Source organism: Ranitomeya imitator, chromosome 8 (genome assembly GCF_032444005.1).
Source record: "Ranitomeya imitator isolate aRanImi1 chromosome 8, aRanImi1.pri, whole genome shotgun sequence".
In the NCBI taxonomy this organism is placed as follows: domain Eukaryota; kingdom Metazoa; phylum Chordata; class Amphibia; order Anura; family Dendrobatidae; genus Ranitomeya; species Ranitomeya imitator.
In genome coordinates this window covers 171,917,688-171,928,901 of record NC_091289.1, presented here as the reverse complement: position 1 = coordinate 171,928,901, position 11,214 = coordinate 171,917,688, and the positions used below count along the sequence as shown (strand labels likewise).

Below are 11,214 nucleotides of genomic sequence, written 5' to 3'. Positions count from 1 at the left end.
AAAAGTTTTTTGTTTTTATGTTAAATATTTACATTACTCGTGTTTCAGATTACTGCACATTTATAACTTACAGCGATGAATGTAAAAGCTTTGACAATGTCCGTATTGGATATGTAACAAGAATCTGAGTGTAATAATTTCCAACAAATTAGATATAAACCGGACGGTGTTAGCACTTCTTGAACTGATGCGTCACCTCGTAGATCCCCACTGACTCTTGTGCCTTCTCATCATAATCCGTCCAGTCCTACGGGAGAACGTAGAGTCAATGGTAAAAGGGAGCTATAGTGACATGTCAGAAGTAGTGGGTCCAGGTGCTGAGACCCCCCCTCCAAATGTTCCAAACTCACATCATATGCTATACGTCTCTGGCTGATATATGTATGCTTATCGTTTATTTAAAGGGGGGGGGGGGTGTTGGAACAAGTTACATCTATCCATAAGATAGGTGATACCTTCTATATTGGGGGGTCCGACCACTGATCACTAGAACAGGACACTTTTATCCCCATTATAATGGAGCTTCAGTACATATGTTGGACCGCCGCTCCATTCATTCTCTATGGGACTGGCAAGCGCTCTATTTGGCTTTCTCTTGCAGTCCCATGGACAATGAATGGTGCGTCGATCCAACATAGGCACTGAGCTCCATTCTAATGGGGAAAAAAGTGTGCTGTTCTAGCGACCTGATTTGTGACTGTCGAAGAGCCGCGATACAGGCAGCCGCGGCGAATTGAACATGTTATTTGAGCACGCCGCAGACATTCTGTTAGCACCCGAGCATGCTCACTCATTACTAGTGTTAACTTGTTCCAACCCTTTAACTCTACAGGACAGTACAGCAGACTATATGGCATAAGATTTTTTTGTTTACAATTGCTCCCTATAATGGACGAATGCCGCAGTCTCCATCCTGTGTGTATTGTGCCACCATACACTGGGCTCAGACACAATCTGCACTTAGCCTAGCTCACGTTTTCGCACAATGTTTTTGGTAAAATTTTCCCCCCAAACGCCAACCTTTTCCTGCAGGTTAATGTCACCGAATGGTGTCCCAGTTTCTGCCCCTTCAGCAGCAAATCCGGCCTGCGGGAGGATAATAAAAAGAGCAATTGTCATATACACAAATATAAGTGCAGTATATTTTGTGTTCAGTCCGTCCATAGAACATTGTGTCATCGCCCTGATACATTGGTAATAACACAACGCAGCCTCCGCGGACAGCGAGAATGTATCCGCCGTTATGTGCGGGTCCATCTGCTATCGTATAAATGACGTTGTGTAACGGATATATTGATTGGCAATCCCGGTGAGTGTTCTGGTTTACATAATGGACAGTAATCAGTTACATCAGACCTGGGCAGTAATAGAGCCGTGACTAATCTGTAATCTAATAAAGGGCTTACCGCACATGGACTTAAAGGTGCAAAAAACACAGCAATCATCACTATTCCCACCGCACAAGAGGACCGGGAACAGTTTTATTATTAATAAAAGAAACACCCGATCTCGTTGATATTTGCAGAATCAGCCGACCACCTATCAGGGGTTCTGTATTTTGGATTTCAACATGGCCGATTTTTTTCTTCCCATGGAATCCCCATTCTCCTCTACCTTTTTTGAGGACGCTGTGGTCAGGATGGATCGGTGTCGGGTGGAAGAGAAGGCCGGGATGGGAATAGGATGGGGGGCTACAAGTGACATTAGTAAGGAAAGGATCTCAGACTTTCACTGTCTTAGAAACCAAAGGGGAGATACAGGAACTTTTCCTCGTGTTATCACCCCAATTACTCATCAGGGATTATATGTGACATCTGATCATCCCAAGTCGTTTTACTCTACATGTAGCCGCATCTTGCACCTAATCTGGATATTTCCTGTGTCCTGAATGTATACCGCCATCTGCACCACAGACTATGAACGCTGTATGTCCAAAACTTGCATTTTTGGCAGTTTTTGTGCATCTCCGTTTCCGTTTGACTTATAGCCAAATACCTGATTTTTCATACATTTTTGTTTTACAAAATATTTTGATGCAAAATTGCACGAAGATGGTGGGACCTCTGTTTTCTCTGACACGGGGCTCCGAATCTTCTGCACAGACACAGATTTAATATTAAGCCTTCTGAGCTGCGTAGAGTCATCACTGACGGGAGAGGACTGCATCCTATATTACTGGATGTGAAGAAAGCTCCCTCTAGTGGTGTCTGCAGGCAGTCACAATATGATCACTGCAGAGTTGGGAGAATAGTTGCGCAGAGAATTAAAGGGGTTGTCTGGCCTTAGGGTACAAGTCTGCAGCCACTATATTTGATTGCAGACTTGTGAATCCTCACAGCGTGCAGCGCGCACTGCCAGGATCCTTCGGTGTTGGCGCGTGACTGAAAGTATATGATTTGCATACACAAGGTCATAAACCGGTTAAAGTGACGGCAGACTTGTACTCTAAGGCCGGACAACCCCTTTAAGGCAACATTGTGACTTTGAGGCAGCAGGCCAGGAGCTTTATGTTTGCGAAACCCAGTGATTATACATGTACCTGAGGTTGAAAATCGACCGGCTCCAATCCGCGACACTCAAATTCCACTATAGTCTTAAAGTGCTCGCTGTCTTCAGCCTGAATATGATAAAGGGCAAAAACAGAAATATTACAAGACCAGAGTGGCCGAGAGCACTCAGGCAAAGCGGAGCAGGAATGAAACTCCTATTTATATACCTTTAACTTATTAATTTCTTGATCAGGTCATAAAAAGTATATAAACCCTACCGGCCGGAAACTGTGGAAGAACAGTCACAATGTAATACTATAGGGTTATTACTATCTCAGCCTTAAGGCTGTTTTAGACGTCCGTGGCCATTGGTCCGATCTCGGATCACAGTGCATAGACTGGCGGTGTGTCTCCCGACCCCGGATCACAGTGCATAGACTGGCGGTGTGTCTCCCGACCCCGGATCACAGTGCATAGACTGGCGGTGTGTCTCCCGACCCCGGATCACAGTGCATGGACTGGCGGTGTGTCTCCCGACCCCGGATCACAGTGCATGGACTGGCGGTGTGTCTCCCGACCCCGGATCACAGTGCATGGACTGGCGGTGTGTCTCCCACCCCGGATCACAGTGCATGGACTGGAGGTGTGTCTCCCACCCCGGATCACAGTGCATGGACTGGCGGTGTGTCTCCCGACCCCGGATCACAGTGCATGGACTGGCGGTGTGTCTCCCGACCCCGGATCACAGTGCATGGACTGGCGGTGTGTCTCCCGACCCCGGATCACAGTGCATGGACTGGCGGTGTGTCTCCCACCCCGGATCACAGTGCATGGACTGGCGGTGTGTCTCCCGACCCCGGATCACAGTGCATGGACTGGCGGTGTGTCTCCCACCCCGGATCACAGTGCATGGACTGGCGGTGTGTCTCCCGACCCCGGATCACAGTGCATGGACTGGAGGTGTGTCTCCCACCCCGGATCACAGTGCATGGACTGGCGGTGTGTCTCCCGACCCCGGATCACAGTGCATGGACTGGCGGTGTGTCTCCCGACCCCGGATCACAGTGCATGGACTGGCGGTGTGTCTCCCACCCCGGATCACAGTGCATGGACAGGCGGTGTGTCTCCCGACCCCGGATCACAGTGCATGGACAGGCGGTGTGTCTCCCGACCCCGGATCACAGTGCATGGACTGGCGGTGTGTCTCCCACCCCGGATCACAGTGCATGGACTGGAGGTGTGTCTCCCACCCCGGATCACAGTGCATGGACTGGCGGTGTGTCTCCCGACCCCGGATCACAGTGCATGGACTGGCGGTGTGTCTCCCACCCCGGATCACAGTGCATGGACTGGCGGTGTGTCTCCCGACCCCGGATCACAGTGCATGGACTGGCGGTGTGTCTCCCGACCCCGGATCACAGTGCATGGACAGGCGGTGTGTCTCCCGACCCCGGATCACAGTGCATGGACTGGCGGTGTGTCTCCCGACCCCGGATCACAGTGCATGGACTGGCGGTGTGTCTCCCGACCCCGGATCACAGTGCATGGACTGGAGGTGTGTCTCCCGACCACGGATCACAGTGCATGGACTGGAGGTGTGTCTCCCGACCCCGGATCACAGTGCATGGACTGGAGGTGTGTCTCCCGACCACGGATCACAGTGCATGGACTGGAGGTGTGTCTCCCGACCCCGGATCACAGTGCATGGACTGGCGGTGTGTCTCCCGACCCCATATATTTCTAGAAGGTGGTCACACTTGGGGGGCAGGAGATAAGCAGCCAGTCCGTGCATTGTGATCTAGGATCGGACCGATGATCACAGACGTCTGAAACAGCCCGTAAGGACCCCCATACACATTAGATAAAAGCTGACATCTGCAGGATCCGCTGACGTTCAGCTGTATAACATGTATACATGTCTGAGATGAGAATAACTGTGCCCAGATGAAGCCATCGAAGGGCGAAACTATGAGAGTAGCCTAAGGCAGCTGTATTAGGCTCTTTGTGTAACTCCCACAGAAATAAACAGGAGTTAGTGAAACCGTGTTTTTATGGGAGTCATGGAAAAAGTGTAGCACTCGGTTATTTTCATAGCGCCATTCTGGTAACTAGACATGAAAGATCGAGATGGGAATAAACCTTTAGCACTAAAACTGCTACAATAACTTAGAGAAGAAGCTCCATACTGGTTCTCTCCTCATTTCCCTTTCCAGCTTAGATCTGTGCTGGATTATCAGAATTTCCAGATTATTAGATGCAAATTTAAAGGCATTTTACTGTACTTTTATTTATAAGGTGAGGATAGGCAATAAATATTACAATGTAAGATGACAAATCCAATGTGCACGGACTCTGCCGACGACCTGTGTGCACCATCCACAAGTAATGCAGCTATTTAGTTCTCTAAGTTACTTACATTGTACGGCTGCAGCGAGATTCTCAATATATCTATGAGAAAAAAAAATTAAAAATTGTCAGATCCCTATATTTTTTATATTACCCTGTTTTGTGTAACCAATGACTGGTCTAGCGGCTTTCAGGGGTTATCCATGTACTGAGTTATTAAGAGTCTCCCGTTAGTCAGGAGAGCTATGAAGAGGGTCTGCAGCCCTGGAGGACCTATATCTATGCATTAAAGAACCAACACATTGATTTATTAGGGACTGTGTAATGCTTTGTTTCTCCTGTAGAGGCGCTGCAGGAAAACAGGACACTCCTTGTAGCTTTCTCCTTGACATTGAAGCTGATTCCTACGGTCATAGGCTCCGTAATAAACTTATTATTGGGAGGTAATATAATAACGAGGCTTCGGCCACCCCTGTAATACAACTTACCGATGGAGTTTTCTCGAGAGCAAAGCTTACACTTCTGTACCATACTGGCGCTGCCTCGGCCACCTTTTAAAGGAACACTGTCCTACAGGTGAAAGAATGAAATAATGACAGAGGATTACCAGACTTATACCTATAAAACATAGAGAGCAGTCATCCTCACCCCAATATTTACTGACTGTATATCCAAAACACTGGTAAAGGGAACCTATCAGCACGTTTTACATATGGCAATAGCAAGATGGTTTTTCCCATATAAAAATGATACCTTTATTGTTGAGATCCGATGTGCCAGTCATGAGAAATCTAGGGTAGAAGCCATATGCAAATCTGACTAGAAATGCACTGAGGGCGTGTCCGTGCAGTGCTTTGTCACGCCTCCAGTGCGCTTACATCCTGATTTCCATATGACTTGTATGTTAGATTTCTCAAGACTGGCATACCGGATCTCTACAATAAAGGTTACATTTTTATTTGGGGACAACCACCTACAGAGGCATACCACCGCTCCAATATGTAATAATATGGAAGGTTTTCTTTAAGGGCTTGTTCACAAGTACACATTTTTCAGTGTGTAGACAAGCAGCTGGCAGACTCCTGGATAGGAGGAGCTGAGAGGGTTAATAAGATCAATATGTAAAGGGTTGATGAGAGACACTACAAAGTTTATCAATCGATGAAAAGGAGGCCAAACTAGGCATGTCATATCGGCTGGATGAGGTTCATGGTTGGTTGAGTGAAGATGCCCAGCCCATCTTTGGGCAGAGGGGGAGGATATGTAGACCAGCTGCTAGCAGAATTCTGGACAGGAAGTGCTGAGAGGGGCAATAAGACCAATATTTGTGCCCAGGTTTTTTAGGAATGTTTAGTTGAGATGGACGGAACTAGAAATGTCAATTTCTTTCAGCATCCTTGCTGTGTTTTTAGCCATGCAACTGAATGCATAAAACAACATAAAAAATATAAATGTGTGTAATAGAAGCAGCATTTTTCATGCAGAAATAAAAACCACGGCATAAAAAGGACTGTGTGAACATGTCCTAAAAATGCTAATTTGCCCTATCTCCCTTCGGTCAGACGCTGCCATTCCGAATTAATATACCAGGCGGTCCAGAGGATATCCTCGCTCACCATCAATGTGATATATTGCCACTTGTCCGATAATTCTCCGCAGTTTCCACATTTCAACTATAAAAAGGAGAATGCAAATAATTATTAAATGATCTAGATCACTGTGGGTGAAACATTCCAAGGCATGCTGGAAGTTGTAGTTCGACAGCTTAAGAGCCACATGGTGAAGACGACTTATTTAAGTTTTCTACGTCGCATGTAATAAGTGACAGGGAACAGGTACAAGGAGAAAAGACAATTCTGCAACTTTTACACAAGGGTCTTCATGCTGCAAATGGCCAAAACATGGCCACATGCAAAGTGTTTTCAACTGGAGCGTTAACCGTCTCTGCAAATCTGAGCTGCCATTAACGTGATGATTACAGGAGTATTCCTATATAGAAAAAGTAATAGACTATGGCTCATAATGGGGTATTTTGGTTGGTACAAGTTATCACTTATCCACAAAATAGGCGAAAACTTTGAAGTCAGTGGGAGTCCAATTGTTGCGACCCACAGCGATCGCCAGAAAGTGGCACTATCTCCATTATAATGGAGTGGTGGTGGTCCGCATAATTTACCGCCACACCCATTAATTTTCTAGAGGACTGCTGAAGACAGCCCACTACAGCGCTCAGCGGTCTCATGGAGAATTAGCTGAGTTGGGGACAAACATGAGCGCTGCAGCTCCATTTTAACAGGTATGAAAGTGATCTGTGTAGGTCCCAGCAGGTGAACTCTCACTGATCTATAACTTATCACCTATCCTGTGGAATATGCGTAAAAGTGATGATATTTCCTAGCGATATGTGATTACTTGTCTTTTGTAGCCACAGTTCCACTTTTGAATGAGGTAACTGATATACATCTAGGCAGCTCACATAGCAACTGACTATACCGACTGTGCACGCAGCAGCGCAATCGCTAGTGCAGCCAGCAGCGCAATTACAAGTGCATGCAACAGCGCAATCGCTAGTGCACGCAGCAGGGCAATCGCTAGTGCACGCAGCAGGGCAATCGCTAGTGCAGCCAGCACCGCAATCGCTAGTGCACGCAGCAGTGCAAACCTTAGTGCACGAAGCAGAGCAATCGCTAGTCCACGCAGCAGAGCAATCACTAGTGCAGCCAGCAGCGCAATTACAAGTGCATGCAACAGTGCAATCGCTAGTGCACGCAGCAGTGCACTCGCTAGTGCACGCAGCAGCTCAGTCGCTAGTGCACGCAGCAGTGCAATCGCTAGTGCACGCAGCAGTGCACTCGCTAGTGCACGCAGCAGTGCACTCGCTAGTGCACGCAGCAGCTCAGTCGCTAGTGCACGCAGCAGGGCAAACCCTAGTGGATGCAGCAGAGCAATCGCTAGTGCACGCAGCAGGGAAAACCCTAGAGCATGCAGCAGAGCAATCGCTAGTGCATGCAGCAGCTCAATCGCTAGTGCATGCAGTGGGGCAAATCCTAGTGCACGAAGCAGAGCAATCGCTAGTCCACGCAGCAGCACAAACACTAGTGCATGCAGCAGAGCAATCGCTAGTGCACGCAGCAGGGCAAATCCTAGTGCACACAGCAGCGCAAACGCTAGTGAATGCAGCAGTGCAAACACTAATTCACACAGCAGCACCATACATGTGTGCAAAATGTAAAGCGCTGTGGAATATGTTAGCGCTATATAAAAATAAAGATTATTTATTATTACATCAGCGGTTTAGAAGATTAATGAGCACATATTGTTCCCGCAGTAGTGCCCAAGTATCCCTTCCATAAGGCTGTGGTACCGCAGTAATGTATTTCCTGTAACTAAACATGGTGGAGTCTTCACATCATGACCCCATACTCGGCACTAGATACAGTAACATGGAGATCCTCTCACCTTTAGGAACCAGCGGAAATCATCACCCACCGGCCGCAGCCTTGTGATGTTTTCTAGATTGGCCTTCAACTGTAACGCAAACTTCTACAAGTGTCCGAACGACAGGAGAAAAAGAGAAACCGGTGAAGACTTCATGGTCTAAAAGTTCATCTCACTCTCAAGTCCAATGGTAGATGAATGCTGGGAGTTGTAGTATCACAGCAGCTGGAGAAATGATGTGCACCTCCTTCAGGATAATGCTACTCACAGGACTGTGGGATCCTGGTGGTTGGACCCCCAGATATCAAAAGGTTGTTCCCAACCCTATGGATCAGAGGATAACTTGTTTTGTTTTTTTAGAACAGCCCTTTAAGAATTCTGCTCCTTAAAGCTGTGGCAACATGTGTCGTGCAACAGCATTTCCCAGGGGACGGATCTGTCACATGATGGACACAAATGGCGCCCAAAGTACCCTACTGACTGTAATATCTGCATTATTGTTCCCATTATAGTCAGTAGGGTCTATTAGGAGCCGTCGTGCCCATCATGTGACCATCTACTCCCTAATGCAGATGTGAAAGTAGCCGAATTATATCCCTAATGGTGATCTGCGACCTTCTCCTCTGCAAAACTACAACTCCCAGCATGCCATGATACGATGTAGCTGCCCAGTAATTCTAGGAGTTGTAGTTTTTCACAGGGCAAAAGGTGCACAAGCATATTATTCGTATGTGTGCATCTAGAGACTGAGGAACTACAACACCCAGCATGCCTTGGTAGTATTAATGTAATCAAAAAGCACCACATGTTGAGGCCCAGAGCACTGTGTACCAGCTCTCCCAAAATGATGAGAAAATATAAATTCAACTGGACCGCTCCAAATAGAAATCAACAAAACAAAAAAAAAATAGAGCAAAAATGTCCCAAACAACATCATAAAAGTATAAAAAGATTCATTTATTGAGAAAAATCACATTAAAAAATCCTTTTACATATTCCCAATATATGTCAAGAGAATTTGAGCGGAGGAGATCTGCAGATATGTAGGACTGGAGGAGAACAATACAATATACCCCACGGAAGCAAACATGTGACACACAAAGTCAAGAAAGATCTATTGGCTTTGAATAATCAAAACAACCCATAATACCTCAAAAAGTTATAAGCCAATTCGGACCAAAGATTAATCCAAAAGTCCGCTCACCCATTACTTGTCAGGAGATTGTTCCCACCTCGCCCCCCAGCCCCCGACGCGCGTTTCAGCTTTTCTTGAGATCTGCAGATCTCCTCCGGTCAAATTCTCTTGACATAGGCTGCTGTCACACTAGCAGTATTTGGTCAGTATTTTACATCAGTATTTGTAGCCAAAACCAGGAGTGGAACAAATAGAGGAAAAGTATAATAGAAACCACTTCTGTATTTATCACTCACTCCTGGTTTTGGCTGAGAAATACTGATGTAAAATACTGACCAAATCCTGCTAGTGTGACGGCAGCCTTATATTGGGAATATGTAAAAGGATTTTTTGTATGTGATTTTTCTCAATAAATGAATCTTTTTATACTTCTATGATGTGGTCTGGGACATTTTTGCTCTATTTTTTTTGTTGTGTTGATGCCTTGGTAGTATGTAGCTGACAGGGCATGCTGGAGGTTGTAGTTTTGCAACAGCTTATGTATAAAGTACCATTGCACGGGACTTGTTTTTCCCCTCCTCCATCGTACACCTTCCAGCTGTAGTGTAACATGCCCTTATATTTAACCCTCCAGCTTCCAGCAGCCTTATTGTAATACCAATCAAGGACATGCAATTTTTCTGCAGAACTTACCACCATGACGTCACGGGCGGTGATTGCTTTACGGCAATACAGGAAATCTAGTCTACACACACGTCGTAAAGAGTCCTCCGTCCACGACGGCAGGGTCACGTGACACAGTTTGCCAAGGTGGTAGAACGTCGCCATCTGCTGGTATTTGCCTGTTACTGACATCGGATTGCAACTGAACTGATTGCTTTTTACCCAAAACTTCTGAGCGTTTGATAAATAATTGGATGGAGCAGATTTGAGCAATGAAGAAGATGCATTTGTTATCTCAGTCCTGAGAACTAGGGAAAAGGCTGCAAGACATTTTTTTTCTTTTAAAGCACCACTCCAGCATTTTGTTTTTTTGTTAGAAGAACCGCTGGAGTGGCGCTGTAACCCCTTGGGATTTTCCTTTTTTGTGTTTTCGTTTCTTCCGCCCCTTCTTCCCAGAGCCATAACTTTTTTTTATTTTTCCGTCAGTATGGCCATGTGAGGGCTTGTTTTTTTGCGGGACGAGTTGTACTTTTGAACGACATCATTGGTTTTACCATGTCGTGTGCTAGCAAAATCCCAAAAAAATCCAAAAGCGGTGAAATTGCAAAAAAAGTGCAATTTAACAATTATTTTTTGGTTTTTTTTATACCATGTTCACTAAATGCTAAAACTGACCTGCCATTATGATTCTCCAGGTCATTACGAGTTCGCAGACACCAAACATGCCTAGGTTCTTTTTTTTTTTATTTAAGGAGTGAAAAAAAAATCCAGAGTTTGTAAAAAAAAAAAAAAAAATTGTTATTTTCAGAGATCTCTGTTTCGGGATCTGACGTTGGGTGAGGGCTTGTTTTTTTGGCTCCGAGCCGACCTTTTTATTGATACCATTTTGGTGCAGATATGTTTTGATCACCCATTATTGTATTTTAATTAAAAAACTGTAATTCTGCCGTTTTGATTTTGTTTCCCGTTATGCCGTTTACCGCTCGGATTAATTGTTTTTATATTTTGATAGATCGGGAGTTTCTGAACCTACCGAACGTGTATTTTTTTTTTTTTTTTGCTTTATTTTGAACGGGGGTGAAAGGTAGCAGTACTCATGGCAGAATTGCTCCTTTTTTTTTTTTTTCCAATTAATCTCCCTTT

The 11,214-nt window shown here is 45.6% G+C and overlaps 1 protein-coding gene across 1 annotated transcript; it reads right to left on the bottom strand.

The window, feature by feature from the left end:
* On the bottom strand, window positions 1-10,188 carry CZIB (CXXC motif containing zinc binding protein). Its single transcript, XM_069737888.1, has 8 exons — window positions 10,102-10,188; window positions 8,295-8,378; window positions 6,452-6,508; window positions 5,324-5,405; window positions 4,906-4,937; window positions 2,540-2,617; window positions 1,021-1,086; window positions 1-247 (listed from the first exon to the last, which is right to left on the bottom strand). The coding sequence occupies exons 1-8, from the start codon at window positions 10,105-10,107 to the stop codon at window positions 170-172; spliced, it is 483 nt and encodes a 160-aa protein (XP_069593989.1). The 5' UTR covers window positions 10,108-10,188; the 3' UTR covers window positions 1-169.
* Window positions 10,189-11,214: the final 1,026 nt, after the last annotated feature.